The sequence below is a fragment of the Pogonomyrmex barbatus genome, unplaced genomic scaffold (assembly GCF_055798465.1).
Source record: "Pogonomyrmex barbatus isolate J1 unplaced genomic scaffold, ASM5579846v1 scaffold2, whole genome shotgun sequence".
In the NCBI taxonomy this organism is placed as follows: Eukaryota; Metazoa; Arthropoda; class Insecta; order Hymenoptera; family Formicidae; genus Pogonomyrmex; species Pogonomyrmex barbatus.
The window spans coordinates 8,937,391-8,961,544 of NW_028297116.1; the positions used below are offsets into that span (position 1 = coordinate 8,937,391).

At 44.1% G+C, this 24,154-nt stretch overlaps 1 protein-coding gene across 7 annotated transcripts in view; it reads right to left on the reverse strand.

Annotated features, from left to right (window-relative positions):
* The window catches only part of bi (T-box transcription factor bifid), a 121,971-nt gene that overhangs the window by 81,509 nt on the left and 16,308 nt on the right, over positions 1–24,154 (reverse strand). For 2 of the 7 annotated variants that reach the window (XM_089076476.1, XM_089076477.1), the window contains exons 3-5: positions 7,778–7,891; positions 7,286–7,399; positions 5,407–5,569 (exon numbers count right to left, since the gene is read on the reverse strand). In XM_089076476.1, the coding sequence (XP_088932602.1) occupies positions 5,407–5,569; positions 7,286–7,399; positions 7,778–7,891 (391 nt within the window). The remainder of the gene's footprint in view (positions 1–5,406; positions 5,570–7,285; positions 7,400–7,777; positions 7,892–24,154) is intronic. The other 5 variants (XM_089076479.1, XM_089076481.1, XM_089076478.1 and 2 more) reach the window with 4 other exon arrangements.

Sequence of the window (24,154 nt, forward strand, 5' to 3'; positions counted from 1 at the left end):
TGTTCCATCATCGCGATTTAAATTGAGAAATGTATAGAAGGGTGAAAAAAGTATCTCGTCAAATTGATATTATTTGTTATCGGCGATCGCGCGAGTATTTTCTAGCGCGTTCGCCGACCGAACGTTCAGCGAAAGCTTATCGCTATGTAAAGAGGAGCGATAAAATTGAAGGCAAAAGACGCCCAACTGTTGGTAGTAAAAGCACGGTTGAGTCACGAGTCATATTAATGAACTTGAAAAACCCGGGACACACAAAGTGCGTGTGCGGATAGAGCATAAAGGATACATTTCGCTGATAATTAGGTAAATACGAGTTGTGCCGGGAACAAAGCGACACGGATTCCGACGTGTACGGCGAAAGGATACCGACGTTATCGGAACGGGCCGAGAATATTAAACGCCAATTTATGTGCCGTAAATAATGACAAAATGCGTGCCTATAAAACCGGAACGATCTCTTCGGGCCGCGATAACTTACGCAAATTGCAAAAGTCGCGACGATCGTAATCGTCAACGGTGTGCGAGCACGGAGATATAAACGCGGTCTCATTGACAGTGATTTCGCGACTATGTAAAGGTTCCCACACACCAAACGCGACCATCAATCCTTTGGAGACCAATTCGTTATCCTACATTGTAGCGGATAATCACATTAAATGAAATACGTCGCAACATGTGGATACCAAGACGTAAGAGGATCATCGAACGCTGATGCGGAATCGTTGACGTGACGCATCCTCCGCTCGCGGACGGATTTGATCGGGGGAGGAGGGGGGGGGGGGAGGGATTTGATTCCTCAATCGTGATCACGACGCGATTTTCGTGACCGATCCTCATGATAATGAGTCGTGGAATCCAGTGCCCGCGACACGACACGACACGTATCGAATCGACGTTCCTCGCACGGCGGACAGCAAAATGGCCCCCGAGCCACCGCAGCGAGAGTCGAAGTTCACACGCACGACGCCTCGGGACACGCGAAGCCCGTCCGTAATGAACGAGCGTGCGTGTGCGTGCACGCGACGCATGCAACGGAGCCCCGCGTGCAGCCGAAGCCGAGGCGATCCAATGTACACCCCGATACACGATTCGTGCATCTTCTCCCGCGTCTCCGGCGTCCCGCGCGAGAGCGTGCGCGGCTTGCGGATGTCCGCGTGCCTATTTGCACGCGGCGCGAATACACGTGTAGGCCGTGAGGCACGAGAGCCAATCGTGTATGCGCACGTACGCGTTCGCCATACGATACTCCCCGTTGGCAAAGCAATCGAGGCCTATGCGAGATCGTGAAACGCGGATCGTATTAAATATTATCTTAGAGTGCGGTTTTCCATCCCCGCGCGGAATACATGCAGATGTGATGACGCCGGGGAAAAAATTCACGGCGAGGCAGGCGCGACGGGGCAGGCAGACGGGGAAAATGCTATCTCCCGGATAAGCCGCGTCCCATATCGGTCTATCGCTGAATGTCAACTAACGAACACCACTACACAGGCACGTATCCATTACTAAACAAATCACGAGCGCCGTTCGACCATACTTCTGTAAGCTCCGCCGCTGGGCGCTGGATAATTAAAGCTGCGAGGCACATTTGATCGAGTTTCGGTCGCTCTCCGTCCGACAGACCGATTGTTCCCCATTTTAATTTTTTTCGGAAAATTGAAAAAGGAATTCTCCCCCGTTTTCTCGATGTGTTATTTTTTTTTTTTTTTGCCCGCCCGCGCGGATATGGATGCGCGCGTTGCTGTGCACGCGCTACCACGAGGGCCGGGCGAAAATTGGAAATTGATTTCCAAGCGGAATTCCGAGCGATATGTCGAGCACGTATCGAACGATACCGAAATTTCGCGCCTATGAAATAGTTTCTCGGCTGTACCTTCTCGTCGGACGCGATTCATCAGAACGTCATTCGATATACATAGATGTGGGTCACGGTGAATGGGTGTAGGTGCGGAGGGAAAACGAAATAAAAAATTACTGCGAATCCGTTATTCTGCTAAATCTGGTAAAGCGAGCAAGATACATTTCATAAATGACGGCTCGGTGGTCCATTATATCCCCGAAAGAATTATATAAATACAGTACGTGTCGCGCGCGATAAAAAAACGTCCGCTTTTCGATGTATTACCGTCTGATAAAAACATCAGATTTTAGAACGAAAACGCTTTTATCATGCTGATGCTTCAACAACAAATATCGCTCCGGTAGGCTTGCGTGGGAACGGCAGCTTTGAAGAAATGCAACTAATAGAACGGAGTACAATGTCAGAGCAGAGAGAAGTCGTTGGAGTATCTAGAGTAAGGGTGACGTATCTGAATGCCAAATGGAAGTTGTCGAGGCTGCAACCGAGAGAATGCGTCTAAAAGATAATCTCCAGCGACGTGAGGGAAGGTCGCTCGCGATTCCAGTATTTCCAGTATTTCGGATGTCCCGCGGCGAAACGGCTCGCTGGAATCGAACTACTTCATTAGCGGGAAGCCGTAATGACGATAACGCGCTTGGACCGCGAAGAAAGAGACGATCGCCGACAATTAATAAAGAGCGGCGGTATCCATGAACCTGCCATCGGATTGTGCCTGGAGCTAGTTGAAGGAACAGAAAAAAAAAAAATTATCACGTCCATATATATATATATATATATATATATATATATATATATCATCATACATTTCGAATGGACGTGACTCAGAAGTGGCGGCGTATAAAAGCATGCGCGTGTATCATCATCAGCATAAAAATTCATCCCCACAGTCGTACTCGCTTTTACACAAACAAGATCTAATTATCTTTTGTGATATTTCTTATGTGCGCATCGTCGGGTATTCGAACCGGTTATTAATGGAATACATGGTGTATCACAGGATCGCGTGTACCTCGGCTTCTATTTAAAAAACAGATCCGCCCCTACGGCTCTCATTCTGTCAAATATTCCCACGCCTAATGCTTACTAGCGCCTGAAGAAGCGCACGCGGTGTCGCTTTAAAACGGGAGCAACGAGGTCCTTTCAGCCGCCCTGTCGCCGTCAGGATCGTTGCCTCCGACCGTTCTGGTGACACATCGTCAGTTTCCTGTTTGCGGTCCTCGACGGCCTTTCACCGATATTTACTCGCGGACCTAGGCCCTCCGCCGGGATTGCTCTCGAAGACATCTCGGAAGAGCCGTGACTCGGCGGCACTGTCTCGTTTTTGTTTGCCACGCCGGGATTTCTCGACAAAAGGCCCGGTGCGTCGTTCATCCCTTCCTACCTTCGTTTAACGCCGGGATTAGAGTCGAGAAAATTCCGAGTTGTTTGTGCCAATTTTTCTCCTTTTCCAAGTGCCCTTTCCTCAAGATTCCTCCGCCTTCGTTAAGTAAAAGGAGGGTTAAATCTCTGTGAAAATTAGGGTCAAACCCAAAGTCAAACCCCAAAACCACTCTCCAAACTTATTGTTAGTCCGACTAACATCTTCATGTTTTACTATCCTAATGGATTCGTATACGAAAGAAAAGAAGTAACAGTTCGTCAGATCCCGGCATAGACGGCGGCATATGCTTTAGTTGTTAAAACTGCTAGTTAAACTCTTTAAAATATTGATTTTAATAACCGTACAACGTTTTGTTGTATAACATAATCATTGAATGTTTTATAAGGTAATTACATCGAGAAGTCAGCAATAATTTCTGTCTAACCCACATATTTTATCAAATGCGCATTCGAAAAAGGAACAAGTTACATATCTTTTTTTTGTGTCGATAAATAACCACACTCGCGCGTTCTTTAACAAGTTTGTACTCCATTATATTCATACGTGATCGCTTTTATAGACACACTTTTGAAGTAGCGTGAAAAAACACATAATCTTTCAAAGGACTCTCTCAGACCAGATCTTTCCTAAATCTGGAAAGGGTTGAGCCAGGTGAAAAGGGTTGTCATCTATTAGCCGCAGCAAGAAAGGGGTTCGGAAGATATTTTCGAGAGGCATTTTCTGGGCTCGTGCACAAACTGGATCCAGACTCTCTGCCGAAGTGAAGAGAAAAAAGAAAAAGAGAGAGAGAGAGAGAGAGAGAGAGAGAGAGAGAGAGAGCCCTCTTAAGGGCGGAAGACGCACGCCCGCTGCCCCGTCACACGATGTAGGTGAACCATGCATAATATCGTGGCCACATTACCTTTCGACGACAATCTACCGTTGCTCCCTGTCTCTCCTTCTCGCCCCTCTCTTCCTTTTCTCTCTGTTTCTTTCTCTCTCTCTCTCTCTCTCTCTCTCTCTCTCTCTCTCTCTCGTCCCTCATCTCCGTATCCATTTCGCTCTCTTATAAGTACTCGTTTCGCTTTTCTCCCTTCGCCCGGCGCGTAGATGTTTATGCGAGTGTTTCGTAAAAGAGAAAGAGATAGACGTCGAAAGAGAAAGGAGATTAGAAGGAAGGAAAGGAGAAGCAGGAGACGCAGAAGAGTGGTCTTAACAAAGGTCGATCTGCCACGCACTGCTCGACAGCCAGCCATTGACATCGGGTGGGCTCTGGGTAAGGAGGACTAGATTTCACGAGCCAGCGATGCAAGATCCTTCAAAGGGCGCCGACGGGCTGCCGCAAAAAGGATTCGCAAAAAAAGGACGAAGTAGGGAAAGAGAGACAGAACTACCGTAGAAAGGGGACAGGCTTCTTCTTTAGTTAATGCTGGCTTCCGCGCGACCCGCGCGTCGAAGAGAAAGAAAAGACGACGGCGAAGCGGGAGCCAAGGGGGGGGGGGGGACCGAGGCGGCCGAGGCTAATAGAGAGGAAGAAGACGAATAAGAGGAGCGCGAAACGGGGGAAGAAGCGTGGGGAGAAAGAGCGAACTACTTGACGGCGAAATCCATCGCGATAACTTAATCCCAGGATTACGCTGCGGTTAGGTATCCGCGCGGAAATCCGATCGCGCGCGCCTGACGAGATCCTTCAGAGCCGTTGTGAAGGAACGCGACTGCTCCGTTTCCGGTTTCTCGATCGATCTTGCGAATCTCGGCCTCTTCGCTGGTGTATACGCGATTAACAGGAGGATCGTTATTCAGATAGAACCGGTGTACTTCATAATTGGAGTATTACTTAGATGCTTCTTATCTAGAAATGTCAGCTCTCTTTATTAATTCTTTTTCGCGTGCAAAGATCATCATCACGTTTTAATAAATACTCCCTCTTGAGCTTTAAAAATATTTTTATACATTATGGCTTGATTTAATTCTATATGTAATCCACCGATCGTCATCGTTGCGCGAAATTTATCGCGGAATATGTCGCATGCATGCACATATCGATCACGGCCGTTTCGCAATTTTGAATCGGCCTGTCACCGCACGTTTCAGGCAGGTTCAAGTTAGCGATTAATTGCAAACTAAAGAAGCAAGCTTAGAGAGTAGCTAGTAAGTAAGTAATTGTTTGGTTGGCGTTACGTACAGTACTTACAAAGCCGTGCTTGTCGCTGATGTTGTTGGTGAGCTTGAGCTTGTGGAAGCTCACGACCTTCTGCATCCACTGCTCGCCGCTGCTGGGCGAGTCCGGATGTATGTACATCCTCTTCGGCATTTCCGGATCCGCCTTACCCGCCACCATCCACCTACTGCTCGCAACACGCGTAAGAAACGTATTAGAAGATTACGAGGTGCAGTTCGCCACGTGACGTGTGCCTCGACAACGACGAAGTGGCAGGAAAATGCTCTTCATCGTTACTTAGCACAAATCATTGAGATCGAAACGCAGACCATAAGAAAATAGTCCGATGGGATAGACTATAATTTAATTCGATGTCGATCCCTAGCTCGTATTTGATCTTATATCTTAAACAAGAGAGCCTATGAGAAATTTAATTTACGTAGAATTATCTAGAGTAGATTATAATTTATCCGATTAAGCTGATTTTTTATTCGACGTATCTAGTTAGAGTTTGACTCTAATTTGAAACGCGCACGTATTAATCATTCCTTCCGATAATCGAATAGATTCCAGCAATTTCCTCCAGGGGTACCCGCTTGTCCCTAAACGCAGGCGACGAAACCGATGGTCCAGAACAAGCCGAAAAGAGTCGCCTGGGGTTCCTCGTTGGCTCGAGTAAGTTCGACCTGCCGCGAGTATCAAACGGACATGATTGTTGTCTTTTAAGGGAGGCGTGTCCATCATTCGTGCTCTTTCCCGTCGTCGCAGGTGGGTCAAACTCGAGCACGAAGGAGACCGAAGGAAGAAACTCGTTCGACGAGTTCCAAAGTGGCTGCGGTCGCCGGCGTGATGTAATCGTTCATTGTGGTCTGCGTTTTCGATCGTCCGCACGTCGGTATCGGAGATGCCTCGCAAGAATTTTCTCAAGATGGAGAGCGCTAATCGAGTCCCTCTGTCGGAACGAGTCGGCGATCCGATGTCCGTTGCGAAAAAGTCCCGGTACCGTCGAGAAGTGCGCGAAAGTATACGAAAGAAATACACGATCGTTCACGTTTTTTGTAACTAAGCAAATATTTGCGCCTGGCCAAATTCGAGAGAAACTTTAAACGAAAACGAGCAAACAAACGTGGAAGTCACTTTCAAATCGCGAGGATATATGTTGGAATATTAAATGATTATCAACGCGCGGCTGCTTAATGTAATTTAAAAAAATTATAATCTTTACATATAATATGTGAAATACGCGGTGAGACACGGGATGTTAAGAAATATAAAGGCACGAAATTCACGAGGCATCTCGGTTAACTAATGTGAAGGCTTGCGATCCCCATACAAGTCGAAATAATTTCCCATGGGTCCTTCCCTTACGTGGCACTTCTGCGAGAGAATCAAACATTCATTATTTCTTTTTATAAACGTTGCTACGTTCACAAGAGTACACAAACATAAATATATTAATTAAACATTTGTGTATAAATAAATATCGAGATATATTTCGTAATTGACTTTTCGCACGAGAACTACAAAAATAGTACGTAGACTTTTTATACATAGCGGGATAGTTTAGTCGGGCTTAAGATCGCGATAAGATGATGTAGGACTATGAATAAATTATTTTCGACGAGTATGAGGAATTGTTCGCAGCGCACGCTCCACACTTATTTCAGGAGAGTCTCCTGGTAGATAATGTAATTCGCGCATTGGGACCGATCCAGGATCATTATTTCAAAAATGTAATTCCGAAAATGCTTTACCTCCTATGCAAAAAAAAAAAAAAAAGAGATATTAAGTTCCCCTCAGAGAAAGTCTTTTAAACATTATTGCAATACGATTGTGATTCCAATTTGTAATTAAAAAAAAATGATCCAGGATCGCTACGACCGCGCAGGGTCAAGGGTATCACCTGTTGTGAAATTTATATCGGCATTCGTCCGATGCCACGATGTCCATTAGAAGTATGTAGCTAGCCTGCTTGTCTAACCCGAACACCCTCACTTTATACGCGGGGAACATGCGTCTGCGAACAATTTTGCAATCGCAAAAAAGACACATACCATACATTAGTTTTGCCGTTCACTGCTGAATTTTTTTTTACTGTTCCCCACGGTAACGGGGGGGGAACCGTGCTTAAAATCATCATTTTCGATACGACGCTTTTGTGTTGGACACCAGATTTCAATAATCTCGACAAGTGGGAGAACATTATTTTCGTGCAATAAATATATTTAATGAACATCGCCATAAAGAGAAGAGAAAAATAAAGTACAGATATTAAGACCGAAAGATTATACATGCGATGTTCAGAAAACTCTCGAGATCATTGACACGAGTTGCCCGCGACAATTATATTTTTACGAGTGCCTTCGTTTTCTCTACACCACGCAAAAACCTCTACCTGTTGTGGAATTTGTATCTGTAGTCATCGGCGGCGACAATGTCTAGCAGGAGGATGTACTTGGCTTTGGCGTCCAGACCGGAAACTCGGAACTTCATCTGAGGAAACATCTGCCTAGACCCCCGATCAACACGTACAGTTCAATTAAATTGCTGGCTCAACTGAGTGAACTAACTTAGATTATCATGCAAATTGCGCCTTATCTTAGATTTATATCGTCCGCGCATGGTACGATCCTTGATGCTGAAAGTAACTTGTCGTTTGCTGTCTCTACGAGGCACCAAAGTAACGCGCGATATTTCCGGCGTATCAAAATGTCAAATTAAAATCTAGGATGCGATTCGCGAAAAACTCGCCTCCGGCGACGAGCAGCCTCGCTTGGAAAGGAACGAAGCGCACGCACTCGCGCGAGGAACGTCGCGCGGCCGCGAGTCACGAGTTGGCGACACTTGGTAGAATCCTGAAAGGTCGGAATAGAAACGTGCACGAGTTAATCCTGGCCGCTGTCAGACGCCGCTGGCTTCCGAGGCGCGCGTTCCCTGGAATAAAAACCGGAACTCGTTCCCCCGGGCCACAGAAACCAACGACGATCGTGCTGCAGATCCCGGTAGCGACCATCGAGGTACAGCCGAGATGTTTGTCGTGGAATTATATTCGTCTGACGAAGAGGAGATGCCGGCATCACTCGAAAGATCTGGAAAAATCGTCGCTCGGAATCACGTTTTTTCGTACGAAACGCGAGATCCACCGTCGTGTGGCTCACCGGTTCCATAATGAAGGCTACGCGCGACGTGTTTTTCTCGAGAAGAATCGCGCTTCGAGATTCCGCACAAGGGATTATATCGAAATTCCATCGTCCTGAACGCGCTAATCGAGTAAAAAAAAATAAACATAGCGGTATATTCTTTTTTTGCACCGTAAAATGTTCCCTCGAAAATAAATGAGTTTCCTTGAGAAAATAAATAAGTTTGAAAATAAGCGCACTTTGATTAACTAGTATTGTCGCATGCAGTAAATAACAAGATAATATTATATCTTCGTTATCATGATTTAAGAATTTTTTTTAATAAAAAATTATTGCATATTTATAAAAAGATTGATTTGTAGATTTATATAAGTAGATTGTATAATGATAATATATTTATATGTTTTATATATATATCAATATATATATATATATATATATATATATATATATATATATATATATATTGACTTCTTTAATATACGTTCCAAGTTCCATCGCACCGAATCCAGAATTTCACAAAAATATTTGAATCGCTATTATCTTTAAATTAATTAGCACACTTTAACATAGATAGTTTTTTATAGTCAAGTTATAACAAAACTCCATTATCATGATTAGACATCATAACTCGACACATTTAAAAAAATGTCTCAACAGACGTTATGACGCAGTTAGAAATGACGTACAAGACAAGACTTTCTCAGTACACAATTCTGCACCCAGCAATAAAATCAGTCGTTAATGACACCGAACAAAAAGTATTTGTAACTCTCTTTGTCTCAGTCCAAGGCTGAAGATGCTCTGTGTGATCGGTTTTTTAATAATTTATTTTCTCAGTAAAAGAGCACATAAAAAAATAGATGTTACTAATACATTTTGAAGAATAAAATTACAAAATTACCAAATATAACAGATAGAAATTATTTAAATATAAATTTTCACACTCAAAATTTATTTCGTAAATCATACGAAAATTAAATTAATTAGCGCTTCCAAAAAAAAAAAACCAAAAAACCCCGCGAATTCTAAGGGTTGCCGAATATCGATCGACAAGGACCAGTCGATCATCTCGCGACATCAAAGGTGTCGCGGGGATTTCTGGTAGCATCTGCCTACTGTCTGTTCGTTGACAGACGCATCCCGTTCCCTGTCGAATTTCGGCGCAAGTGAGGATGGGAGACAGGATCTCGGCTCGACGGCGCATTCGCTCGCGATAAACCAGACGTCGCTTTCATTCACGTCGAGGAGGACACTAAGCCGGATTATCCGCGCTATGTGAGCCAAAATATCCCGCGGGAGGAGACGCGCGCGAGAGTCCTGCGAGGAGTGTGGAGTGCTGCCGGGCGCCGCATCGTTGGCAAATGCTGGACGCGGATGTCCTTTATTCGACGGCCATGTGATCGATCGCTCGATTGCATAACGTTGAAAAATACCTCACGTTTTATTACGCGAAAAATATTTCATTATTTTATTATATCACGATCTGTCTCTGCAACGGCGCCATATTGACAGCAGAAAACAAAAATTGCGAGAGGCGGGATCGTGCTGCGTGATTCACAAAGCAACCGCCGCCGGTATCTCGATGATTTAAGAACAATTAAAAAGCAAAAATGCAGACGGACGCGCTGCAAATTTCCCAAATGTTTAGCGTCACGAGCGGCATTTAATTAATTCACGCGCATCAAATTAATCGGACACCGATGCGTAAACTGGCCTGTGTTCTCGGTCGAATTAAAAAATCAGCTCGAGATGTGTAAACAATCTCGTGTCTCGCCTCTAATATTTATTCATATTATGGAATTAATTATTGCACAGACATAAAATCAACACGATATTCTCACAGAAACTAAATCTTCGAAATATTCGTGATGTATGCGGTGCTATATTACTTAAAGATCGTATATGACGTTTAAAAAAAAAAAAAAAAAAAAAAAGAAAGAAATATGGACGTACATTATTACTCCGAAATCATGTGCGGGGTTAAGATTCATCCGGTCGTCTCATGTATCATAGAAGCGTAACGTCACTTACTCGCGCCACGACGCGACCTTTTCTTCCGTCGTACATAATTCTCAGCTGACATATCTGCTAATGAGCGACAATACGGGTAAACAAATTATGAGCCGGCCGTTGTCGCCGCACGAGGCTGCTGAAAGCTGTAAATCGTCCGATAAACGCGCCTTTAAGAGCTCCCGCTACGGTCTCCGCCGCGGGCGCACAGCGCCTTCTTTTCTTGGTCGCCTTTAACGCCTGTATCGCCGCTCGAAGCGAGTTCGATAAGATGCTTGCCACCGATCGAAAGCAGCTGTCCTGTCCGTCCCGAGTGACTACCATATATCCCCGAACCCAAATTCTCGACCGGGGACACATTTTGTCGATCGGGATCATCGCTCGTTACGTGCTGTAATAGGTCAAAGCAAGCCGTGTTACCCAAAGCAGCGTGTGTTCCCTTATATGATCATTTTCACAAAGACCTATCTATATAATCTCTTTTCCAAACAGTTCCCTTTATATATTCTATGCATGTGTTAACACACAAATGTGAAATAGATTGTATTAAAAAAAAAATAAGCTTAGCATATTTTACATATTGTATTGTTATTGTAAATTCGAACTAACTCGATTGGTAAGAAATGGATGGAGAAGATTTGATTGAGATTTTTTTTTTCAGAGCATTATTTATTCTAAAAATTCAAAAGAAAAATTCCGAAGACATAGTTTTCTCTTTAAAAGAAAAGACATTCCTTTAGAAAGGCGAGAAGGCACCGCTCGGCTTTAATAGCCATTCTCTTCCCAGATTACGGAAAGGGCTTTCGAAGCCTCAAGATGGGAGTCTTACGGCAGCGGCCGAGTCATCAGAAATATTTATCGGCATCTGTATCCTCATTACAGTTTATATTGCTGTCGGGAAGAACGAGAAATTAGGTGCCAGATCGAGCTGCGTTGTCGACGCCGCGTCAATATCTATGCCGGCAATAATACTAAAAATTAAATCGTAAAAAAGCGATCACGCGCACGATAAATCGTAGCCGAGAAAATTAAAAGAATCTACGGGATACGAGCCAGCCAATGACGGCATTCTTTTCTACTATTTTTATTCCGAGATCGAACGGACCCGTGCGGCGGTAATAAATATTGTATAATCCTATAATCCTTCAGTATCGATGAAATCTATTTATGTAAATTTCACAAAAAAAAACAGAATAAATTATACGTAATCCTATTATTTTCTAAGCTTCGCGCGAGAACAAAAAAAGAAAAATAAGCGTATAATACGTATAATAAGTCTCGATACGTCGTAATTAACTTAGAAAAAAATTAAAATAATAATCGTGACACCAAAAAGCTCGGACGCGAGGCTCGCTCGTTTTCTCATTTTCATATCTATGACGTGTTATGCCTATGCTCCGCGATTATTGCTATTAAATATGTAGCGCGTGCGACGATACAATTACATCGGGAGAACGATAACGCCACTACCGTGGCGATATCGTGTTATGATTGATTCGCGGAGGTATCATGCGATGAAACAGAACAGAATACAAAATAAAGCGCAACGTAAAATGGACAACTTTGTCGAAGCACCTGCTTCGCCCGACATTCGATCATCCGGCCTTCCTTCCTCGTTTGTAATTCTTCGTCCCGCTACAATGTTCAAAGGGCTTTACACATAGCAATCTCCCTCTCGTTCTCTCTCCCTCTCGAGCGTACCGCGTCAGTTTATTCCCATATGGCATATGGTGTGTACTTCCATTTTCGAGAGAGACTCTCGATCGATCCGCAGAGCGCGGACCTATATCGCGGATACCATCGCTAATAAGTTGCCAAAGAGATGCCAATCTTTTTAATCGATATATAATTTATGCCTCCTTTCTCCGCTTTCACGATGATGCGAACGATGATCACGATGATCGCAATTAACGATTGATCGAACTCATTTTTTTAATAGCGATTTAATAGCATAATCCTGTTAGATTAATTGTTACTTCAACCTCATGTGTCTCGTAATTTAACTACAATTAGCATATGCAGACACCTTTAATTAATTGCACACTATATAAATATTGATTATACACATAGATATTAATTATATACGCAAAGACACGTGACAGAGCTCTCAAGCATTTTTATTCGTTTCGCTTCTTCATCGTTTCAACTTGATCATTCCAACTTGATATTGCCAAAACCACCCTTTCCTCTTCTTCTTTTCTATTTTCCTTCTCTCTCTCTCTCTCTCTCTCTCTCTCTTTCTCTCATCCTTTTGCTTCGCGGAAGTGGTCTGCCTGTTTCGGGTTTAACCGCAGAGATGCACTTCCGGGACACCCAGTACATCCATCCCCGATACTGCGTTTTCCGCGGTGTATGGCAGGTGGAAGAGAGATCGTTTCCACGAAGCCTCAGGAGCCCGCGGTGATGTGCGACGACGAGGAGACGACGACGATACAGCGTGCGCATGCATCCTCTCTTCGTCGACACGGCGTGCACACACACACACACACACACACACACACACACACACACACACACACACACGCGCGCGCGCGCGCGCGCGCGCGCGCGCGCGCGCATCTCTCCTCTCTCTCTCTCTCTCTCTCTCTCTCTCTCTCTCTCTCTCGGGGACGTCGTGCAAGCTTTCCTCGTTCATGAAACCATCGCTGCCCTTCTCTCCCTATCTCTTTCTCTCTTTCTTTCTTCCTCTTTTCTCACGTATTTGTTTCTTGGACGGCGCTAATTTTCGGCGTTACGGCTCTATCGGCGGGGCCCGATCTAGACGTGGCCTCGGGCGTTCTTTCGGCATTTCGTGCTGGCCCTACGGCTTCTGCCTCGTTAACGAGAAACGGAGAAACATTGGATGAGTGGTTGCACACCGATCGAATACGCCGTATAGTACACACACGCATATCGCTGCTTTATTCGACAAGGCTCTCACCTCGTCGAGTGAGTTTCTATAGACGCGATGATCACCAATCGTTAATACAGCAAGATGTGATAATTTCTCGTTTAATTACAAATGTTCGTGTAAAAATAAAAAAGAAAGAGAAAATTAAGCAGATGTTAATTTTTTTAAATATATTAAATATATTAAGAGAGTCATTCAAGAAGAAAACAAAATTTTCATTTATTGATAATTGATTAATAATAATCAATTATCCATAATTCTCTCTCTCTCTCTCTCTCTCTCTCTCTCTCTCTCTCTCTCTTTTTGTTTTTTTTATTTGTTCATTACTCGTATAACGGAAAAAAATAATAAGAGATTTATCTTTCGCATAAAGTTCTTGGGCGAAAGCGATTCCTTCGAAATAATCTCATTCGTGGGTATCGCAGTTACGTAAATCTAAGAGCCTCGTTCGAACAGACATAAATAAGGAACGCAGCTCGCTCCTCACGAAATATCTCTTACGATATCGTCGATGAGTAATGACGACAAATAGGGGAGAAAAGGTACGGGGCAAGCGCACAGGTGCACGTTGTTGCCGCTGCTGTTGCCGTCTTCTCCTCGCCGTTACGAGAGAGCCGGAGTCGCGCCGATATCTCGATGGAGATACACCCGCCGTCGGTTCGATGGAACCAATCGCGGATTTACGACGCGGACAGACGCGCGATAGGTGTATCATCCTAGCAATCGTCGTGCGAGAGTCGATTTACTACGTTATTTACGACCACTGATTATGCACACTGCTTTCACGCTTCCGAAAAGTAATATTTCTCCAAAGCGCGAACGCACTTATTAGAGAAGAGAAAGGAGGAGGATGTGATATGTGACATAGATTTTCGATAACGCGCCTTATGGATTTTTCGCTCATAGTCCAGAAAATAAAAAATTTTTCGTAATAAGAATTTCGAGGCAAATGAAGGGGATAATCAATTTCTAGATTTGAGTGTCGATTTAGGAATATAATTTAGGACTGCTACGTTGAAAGTCTTAATAGCAATGGCAATTCGTGACAAGCAATTGTTTCAAATTTTCGTATATAAATTCAATTGAGAAAAATAAAAAATCATAAAACACCTAAGATCCCATCCTGCCGAGCAATACTATTTATTACCCTATTATTTGACAAAAAATTTCATTTTATTTTTCATCACGATCATAAAAAGCAAACGGAAAGAAATTTATCACTGATTAATAAAATAAATTTTCAAGAATCGAATCACCATCTTTATCTTAAATTTTCAAGAATCGAGACACCACTTTTATCTTTTCGTCCGGCAATTAAGAACGACCTCGAGTCCCTCACGTCCGCGGTTTCTTTCGCGGCGCCGAGAAATTCAAACGACGTGCCGATGAAACGTTAGGACTTTGCGCGACTAATCGTTACGATTTCTCCGGGTCCGGGCGGCCGGGAGGACCGTAGAAAAAGAAGCCTCGTTATTTTAGCTGAGAGGAGAGCGAGTTCCCCGGTAAGGCGTAACGACGCCAGCGGACAGATAATGCTCATCGTCCCGGCAAACTGTAACGCGCATACCGGCCGCATCGCCGGTGTGCATCGCTTTTATGCAACGCGCCGAAGAGCTCGAACAGACCTCTCCCCGTCCCCGTCGTCACGCACTCGTCGATAAATCGAAGGGGGGAATCGTTATTTACGGCGCGTCATTACACGCGACGGGGACGCGCCACCGAAAGAATCCCGCGCAACTCGGTAGCTTAAAGTTAATTTATTTTATCGCTAAGAGCGCACTGCGCGCGCCCACCGATGATTTGCTCTCGCGTCCCTTTCCTCGCATGCCCATTTATTTCTCTCTCTTCCCGCCAATCTTCCCGCCGCTCCTTATCTCCTTTCTCCTCTCCTTCCCTTTCATCTCCCATCGATCCCATCGGTATCCATGTAACGGGTGACACGCGAATCGTACACGTGATGTATAAGAAAAGCCTCCCGCAAGTGTTTTTCGTATTAAACAATTGAGGTGATAATTTTATTTATTTAATTCCTAGATTCTTACTCGAACCGAGAATCTGTATATGCAATTAGAAGTAATCAGCAACTTTTTAAGTATGCATGTTGATATACCTATACGATAAACAACTGCAAATTTTAATATAAATTCTCTGATATTGTACAAGAGTTTCCTTCTCTTGATCCCTTCTTTCGAAAAGACCAGTTGCAAAGACACGGATTATCGTATGCTTCACGCTTTCCAGACTAAGAAGCATAAAGTATGGGTTTAAGAAACCGCACGATGTGTGCTTTCCTTGGCAAAAGAGCCGCCAAGCAGAGGAAATTAAAAAATCCGTCCGAAACTACATCGTAAATCGACCATGTCGCTCCCCCTTCCGTCCCGGATCCCGATGAATCAATCGCGCCGTATATTACAAAATTATCGCGTGCACCTCCTCCCCGGTGTCGTTATTTTTACGTTGCTTACGCCGTTACGTTCCGCAAATTTATCGACGCGCCTCGTAACGATACGCGCGCCGTTCTCCTCGGTTCGACATCACGAGGAAGCATAACACGGCGGAAAAGACGTAGCGAGGAGAACAGAAGGAGGCGAGAAGGGGAGACTTTATGGGACGACGAAGGGCAGGGCACAAATCTATTCGCGAATTGACAGTGAAAAAGAGAAACGGAGAGCAAGGAAGAGGAGAGAACCTCTCCGCCACCTTCTTATTCTCCTCCTCCTCCTCCTGCTCCTCCTCCTCCTCCTCCTCGCCCTGTTCACTCCTCTCGGCTGCGCGAGAGTCTTGTCGAACAAATCGGTACAAACGATCGTCGTAAAGCAGTTAAGGCCGAGTTTATATACGCCTTTCTACCGTAGGGCCCCGCGTAGAGGGCCCCAAAGGGAGATGAGCGGGCGCGATAGGGAAACCGATAGTCGCCGCTCTCCGGCACCGCCAGGGTTTCGAGAGCTTCTTCTCCCTTCATCTTTCGGCCGCATCTCCTCTCACGGGACCCCCGCAGCGAGGAACTTTTTTAACCGGATCCAAGAGAGGAGGATCGACGAAACGTATTGAAGTCGCGTCTCCAACGAAAGTTTCTCCGAACCTCTCGTCCCTTTTTTACCACGGACGCGCGATTCGGAGCGAGACGGCAAAGGGACGCGTGCCTTTGTTTCAGTTCTGAATCCAGAAAGTCAAAGGAACTGTCACGTATCTCGCGCGGCCTTCTTCTTCACTTTGCGACGAAAATTAGTTATTTTTATATTTTTTTGTAAAAATTCTTCCGATAACGATTGTCTGTTTGAACGTTTCTTTCCTTGATCGGCACGTGTGTCGATTTTCAGAAAAAAAAAATTGCGATACGGAATTACGGTACAAAGCTGAAAAACATGAATCGCTAATCGAGAATGTCTCTCAAGTGCTAAACGGACTCTCGTCACTTCCTGCTGCTCCGTAGGTCGGCGGGAAAAAGTTTCGTGGCGGAGAAGACTTCGTGGTAGCTCCGGTATAATTCCGGACGTTTATGACTTGCCAAGAACAAATAATAATTTAGTGGGCGTCTCCGGCCTTCACCCCCTGCCCCGAGAGAAATCCCCCCTCCCTCCCCTTCTCTCTCCCCGTCAGACCCCTTTCTCGCCGACCACACTGTATAAATAACGAGTGGCGCCAGCCGAACTTCCACTGTTACATTATCTCTTATGGTTTACACGCTATAGGGTACGCCATGGCCATCATTATATCTCCCGTCTTCGCCCCATGCATGTGTATGTGCGTGTGCATGCGTTCGTGTGCGTGAGTGCGGAGGCTCTCCACGTCGTGATCTCGCCATGCGACCGCCCCTATAAGATTTCTTATTAGTCCTACGGCTCTTCAACTCAGGTGTGAGAAACTCGAAGAACTCGGCTCGAACCTATTAGAAGTTAGCCCCCCACTTTTAGAAATAACTTATTTTGAGAGTTGTGCTGAATTGTGCTAGGTTTGTGCTCGAATTTTAAAACCGTAATGTGAAAAATGTCATAAAAAATAAAAAAAAAATGACATTTTAGCCCGCCACTTTGCGATTCTTTTAATTTTCTCGATTGTGTTAATATTGTACCAAAATATTATCTTTAAAAAATAATAACAATAAAAGTTATGATAAAAAATAGATTTGGAAAAAAAAATATATAAATGACATTTATTCTTGTATCAGTCATCTAAAGAGCCTACAAATGCATATCTAACATATACTCGCTTAGCATAAGTCGGCACAACTGTCGATTTCGTCAACACAACAATATGAAGGGCACTTTACTCTTGAACGCGGCCCTTCGCGCAAGTATTTTATATTAAAAATTCGGGTTTATAGTTATTGGATGTTGATAATAATGCATATCTGAGTTGTGCTCAGCCCAGCACAAGTCGACACAACTGTCGATTTTGTCAGCAAATTAATACTCGCGATATTCCGCGTATTTCTATTCTCTTCCCGATACTTTTATCGATACTTGTAGCGTTAGTCGTTTGGCACTGCCAAAAAATTGAAACTAAGAAAAAAAAAGGAGAGAAATTAACGCGCACTGATATTACGATGACACGAATGTTTCTATGGCTTTCGAATTAATAGAGACTGCTGAAAGAGGTAACCACGTCCCGTGCAACGTGCAGCGGCAGCTGGTGAATGGCGAGGTACCTATTAAAGTTCTCCAGATAAAGCGCGAGATTAATTTGCCCGCATGCGATCGCTAATTAATCAGATTCAGCTTGTCGCTGCCGGCTTAATATCGCGCCTATGATATATATAGTATAGAACTCGTCAGACCTCTGGTCAATACTCCGCTATTTATCGCCTAGTCAAACGTAGATAAATTGACAAATTTCCTTCCACATTTAAAATGCGAAAAGATAAACAAAACAAAAATCTCTCTGTTCCAGATCGCTGTTGCAAAGAAGATTAGATCCGATCGACCATGAAATGATTTCGAGATTACGTTTATCTTCGCAAAAAATTTCCGCGGGAGGAATACGGCGATTCAAAATGAATCGCTGAAAAAAAAATGACGAAATGGCGCGAGCGTGACATCCTCTCTTTTTTTATTACACCCTACCTCGGCCTGGCCCTTTCACATTGAATTCGCAGTTTCCACGTCGTGAGAAAGGGGTTGGCTCGCGCGTCATATTCAAGTGGCGTAGGTTAGGCCGAAGGCGAAGAAGACGCCCGTAACAGCTTTCTATTTGCATACCACCGCCTCCCCGCGTTTTCATCCGCGAGGAGGCCCCTTTCGACACCACCGTTATTTGCATTCAGAAATTGGCCGTCGACCGCCGCGCAGCGATCTCCTTCCTTCCTGCCTGCCTACCCGCCTGCCTGCCCGCCTGCCTGCCACGGCCACGTATCGCGTTCTCTCCCTTCGTTGTCCTTGCCTTCGGAAATTTTGAATGAGCTACCAGCTCGAGCGAGAGCCATTTACCTTACGGTGAGAACAGTGTCGCCTTTAATTATTTTAAAAGTCAAAGTAACAAGAGTGTTAATTAATTAACCACGACACGTTTAATCCGTTGAAAAGTTCCGTGGGCTTTATATAAAAAAACAGATTAATACTTAGTCCATAGATTATGAGTATCTTTGTAAAAAAAATATACTGTAAATAGTTCTCAACTCGCTTAATAAGGTTGTGATATGTAAATGATTTGATTGAATTAAATTTATGATCTAAAGCAAAACAGTATATAATCGAAGATCATTCGGCCGATCGTAGATCGTTGTTATTTTTTAACAGAAATTAAATGCAAATAATATTAAGTTTCTCGTATAATGTGTTAATCATTAGGAAAATATACTCGCTTTAACTATATCTTTTTGTGAACTAAATTAATTTTTTCCGAGAAGAGAGAATATTCTTCCATGATGATATATCCAAATTTAATTTTTGCGTAAAGCAACTGTAATGGTAAGAAGCGAGAAAAAAGAAGAAGAGAGGAAGATTCCGTCGGATGCAAGAAAGTATAATTATCCTCCTTCCATGCGTATCAGCCTCGACAGTTTATATTTCGTAATTATAAAAATGAACGCGCCGCTGTGTCCATCAAGATTTAAACCAGCTATAACGCGCGTAATACGATGCAGGTAAAGCCGACCATTAACGCGGCCGACGCGTCGTTATACATTCGTGCCGATATGAGGCAGCGCGACTCGAGGTGAATGCGATGCATAGAGGAAATGTGTCGCGAGGCGCTTAATTAGACACTTCATGGACGCACCTATCGTGTTCAAGGACCGATAACGTTACACGCTTTATCGCAAACTTGAGGTGATCTGTGCGTCATTGGCGATTCTCTATTCCGTTGTCGAACCATCGCCGACCAATACGTTTCGGGCCAATTGTCCGTATCGCGTTCCCTCCCCCCCCCTCTCCTCTCCTTTTTTTAGATATTCGTCCCGATAACGGCGCTTTACATTCCGTATCGACGACGTTCGTTTCATCGGGGACATCGGATACCTTACCCTCGACGTTAACGAGAAGACGCGTCACTCGGCCGACGCTCAGTCGATGCCCTATTAAATTCGAACCGGAGCACCGGCTTTCAGTGTGTCCGGCCGAAGTTTGATGCGCGCTCGAAAAAGATGATCTCGACGTATCGCGAGAGGATATAATAGGTATCGTGCTCTTTACTGACGGATAATAAAGCTCTCGCACCTGTTCGAAGGCGCACGTCAGATCGCAATCGCCGTTTTAATCCCCGCGCCGCGCCGCGCGGCGGCAATTTTAAATTAATATATTCCCGCGGAATTCGATCCGATAACGTCTATCCGATCACCTCCTCCCCGCGGCTCGATAACGAGCCCTGGGCATATCGCTCGCGTACGCACGGCAGCGCAACCGATCGATGGATCGCGGTCGATCGATCAAGAGATCCGGCAGCGCACAACCGGCGCTGCCCGTGAAAGCCGACGTTGCGCTTTTACGAATTATTACACGGCTTACACGAGCGCGAGGAAAGGCTAAAGTTACATCACACTGGATGGATTTATGAATCGTTACCGTTGGTAACATATCAAATGTACGCACGTAAATACTCGCTATACCGCCTCTTCGGTGCTCATGATTATTCGTCATACCGATATATAAGTTGTTCTCCGTGAATTCTGTGTATTAAAAAAATTTTCATTTACGCGTTTGCGGAATTCTTCCGCAGAATCGAAGGACGACTCTTTTCACGTCGCGACACCGATTTATCGCGATCGGTGAACTCCGCGTGCACTTCCGCGTATGATTTTTCGTGATTCCGTGCCGTTCACGAATTTTATTCCGACATTTATCACGCGTGTTTAAAGCGCGACCTCAAAAGCGACGCATCCCTAACGTGGACAATATCACTCGACACAATAAATAACTGTTCGGCGGTAATTTGATGCAACGCGTCCTACAAACAACAGGAATTTATGTCGCGCGAATACTGAACGTCGGTATCCTCGAACTTCGCATTTTTATTGCGAGCTGCCCTGAAAAAGCGACGCGCATAAGCAAATCGCGACTAACCGTGCATGATTATTCGCGCAAGTGTGACGGATGATTCGCGACAAACAATAAAAAAAAAAGAAATGTCCATCGCACTTTATGCGCAAATGTATCGCCGTGACAATGCAGCGTATTTAATGCCTCATTACCTCGTCGTATGCTAATATATTCGCAATAATCTTCCGGTACGCGGCATTGACTATCAATTGTAAAGTAATTTCTCTGCATTTATCACCTCTTAGAAAATTTATTTTCGATAAAGAATTTTAAAGCACACGATTTAAACTGTAGTAACTGTTAATAAATGCGAAATAATAACAAGATAGCGGATAATATGACGGAAATATATGATGGGAGGAAGATCGGCAAAAAAAAAAAACATTGAGAAATATACGAACAGATCAGGCAGTAATACAGGTATAAATAAAATTTCTTTATCTTTTAATTTCAGGTAAAAAAACGTTTTTTTTTCCTATCTCGGAGTATATTAATTTTGCTGAAAAAATTTAGCTATTGGATGCTAAAGCTCGACGATGGAAATTCAATCAATATAGATGCGTGACTTGTGTGCAACCGACACGCGCCGATCGTTAAACGCCACTCGCGGTGTGAAAAGTGCAGGTTTCCACGGATAGTTGGAGGCTCACGAGCAAAAAAAAATCATTCTGAAGCGCGGGTTCAGCACTCTCTCGAGCGTCACGTCGTACGGCGCAAAACAGCTTCGCGTGCGAGGCGATATGATGGGATGCACTATCTCGTAATCGCGTGTACAGGCTTTTGTAGCCTTGAGACACGCCGCGAAGTGCCGTCAAAGATAAGGACATTCGCGTTTAAATAAAATGAAAAAAAGAAAAGAACAAAAAAGAAAAGAAAACCGGCGGGAAGAGGAGAAGCAGGAAGAAAAAGGAAAAAAGAAAGAAACGTGAACGTGAATGCGAGAAAGCAGCATTGAAAAATGTTAAAACAAATAAATAAACGAATGGACGATTTAAGGCACGAAAAAAGCACGGTGAAAAAATATAATAATAACTTAAAAGTATGTAACGCAAGTAAAATAATCGAAGAGGAAATTAAATGCATCGGGCAAAGCGAAGAATTATGTTAAACATGCGGCAAAAACGAGATGAGACAAGGTTGTTGAAGACACGAAAAGCTTGTCAACCGGTGAACAAATAATAATACGATAAGAGCCGCCGGGGAATAGACGATTTTCCCTCTTCTTTTTTCTTGTTTCATGTAAAGTCGCGAGAGGAATCGGCGGCAACCACGGGACAACGTGTCATTACGGTCGATGGTGAACGAAACGCGAATTGACGTTACGCAGTCTCTTCTTTTTTTTTTTTTTTTTTTTTTTTTTTTTTTTTTTTTTTTTTTTTTTTTTTTTTTATACGAGACAGTCCACATGACGACGATTCGCACGACGTGCGAGGCCACGCGAGGGAAAGGTGTAGTCGATATATAGAGCCGTTGGAGACAAAGTGCCCGCGGCGCGTACGAGCGCGGTAATGAATTGACGCTTTGGCTAATATTTATGAGCGGTGATGCAAGAATGCGGCGATTATACTCCCCCCCCCCCCTCTCTCGATTTGTGTAATTACCGGCCGCGCGGAATGCACGGGACAACTATCGTTTAACTGGCACGAAAAGATTATAGGCTTCGAATACGTTGCGCTAATGCCCCGCAAACAGGGCGTCGCTTGCGTTTTTTTTCTTTTTTCTTTTTTTTTTCCTGTATTCATTACGTGTGTTTTCGATACGGGCACGAGCATCTCGATTCGCCAAAACGGTGACCACAACGGTCTTAAATCAACGCTCATGCAACGCTCGCGTTCATCCACTTTAGTCCTTCCTTTTTTTCTTTTTGTTTCATAAAACGCCTTGCTCCGGATCGTGATCCTCGTGAGGCTCGCGGAGACTTTCGCCGAAGCGTAAAGCGTAAAACGCGATACTTTGCAGGCGGAAAAACTAGCCGAACGTGAGAAGGCTTAAAGTCGTCCCGTACAGATATCATCGCTCTTAAAGAGCGTAACGTGGAGAGCGACGGAAGAGTGCAAAGCAAGGCTAAATATTTCAAAAGGAGTTCGATTCCTCGCACATTCCGAAATACCGAACGAAAAACCGAAACGTCGACCTGCCGTTACGAACTGTTGGTTTCAATATCCCGACACGAGAGACTTCTTTATTAGCGTCACGCGAAGCTCGCGAAACGAAGTCGATCGCAATGACGCAAGTTGCTTTCACACCAAGGAACAAACAACGACGCATTCATATTTGTGATTAATCATAACAATAATAGTTTCAATTCAATTTCAAATTTCAATTTTTTTCAGAGCAGATTATATCTCGCGTTATCATATTATCATGTCATTAATTTATATTGTTCACACATACATATGCACTTAATATTACATACATTATCTTCTTATAATATATAAGAAAAATATATTTAAAAAAAAATGTATTCTAATCCATAAGAAGAATTGTATATGCTTATTTCTCAGTTTCAGTTTATACGCATACTTAATTGTTTTTAAATATTATCCATATTATTGCTTCTTGAATCTCTCAATTATATAATTAAGCAACGAAAACGTTGTGGCATTTCAGAATAAAAAAATTAGGTGCGAAAGAGATGCGAGACACGTGACAGCGAAGAAGGCGATATTTTCAACGGAGGAGTGATGATATTCTTGTTTTTCTCCAACCCTTCACTGACACCCTCATCCCGTTCGTGGCGACCGTCATTGCATCGCAACCCCGAAGGAAACGTCGATACACAGCGGAGGATATACCGACACTTCTACCACAATCGCGGCACGCATTTTCAGGTTCGCACGCGCGTGTGAGCCCACTATACGGCTAATTATATTGAGCTCGGTTACCCCGTGACAAGCGTGCACGACCCCGCGTACAGAAGAGACAGGGGCGGAAGGGGAAGAGAAAAACTTGGTAAGGGTGCGCATTTGCGTTGAACGCAACGGAGAAACTGCGCGCACAAACTTGTCACGCATGCGCGCGTGCGATAGAGATGGGGAGAACCTCAGCTGTTGACCCGGGGAAAAGGAAAGAAGAACGAGAGAAAGAGAGAAAGAGGAGGGGAAGGAAGGAAGGAAGGGGAGAGAAACGAGAGGAGACTCTCGTGACGCCGCGTCAAAGATGGAGCAATGCGGAGAAAAAAGATGCTGCACTCTTATAGGCGGTAAGCTTGTGTACTTGAAGAGCGCACTCTCGAGATACTCGACACTCTGTTCGCT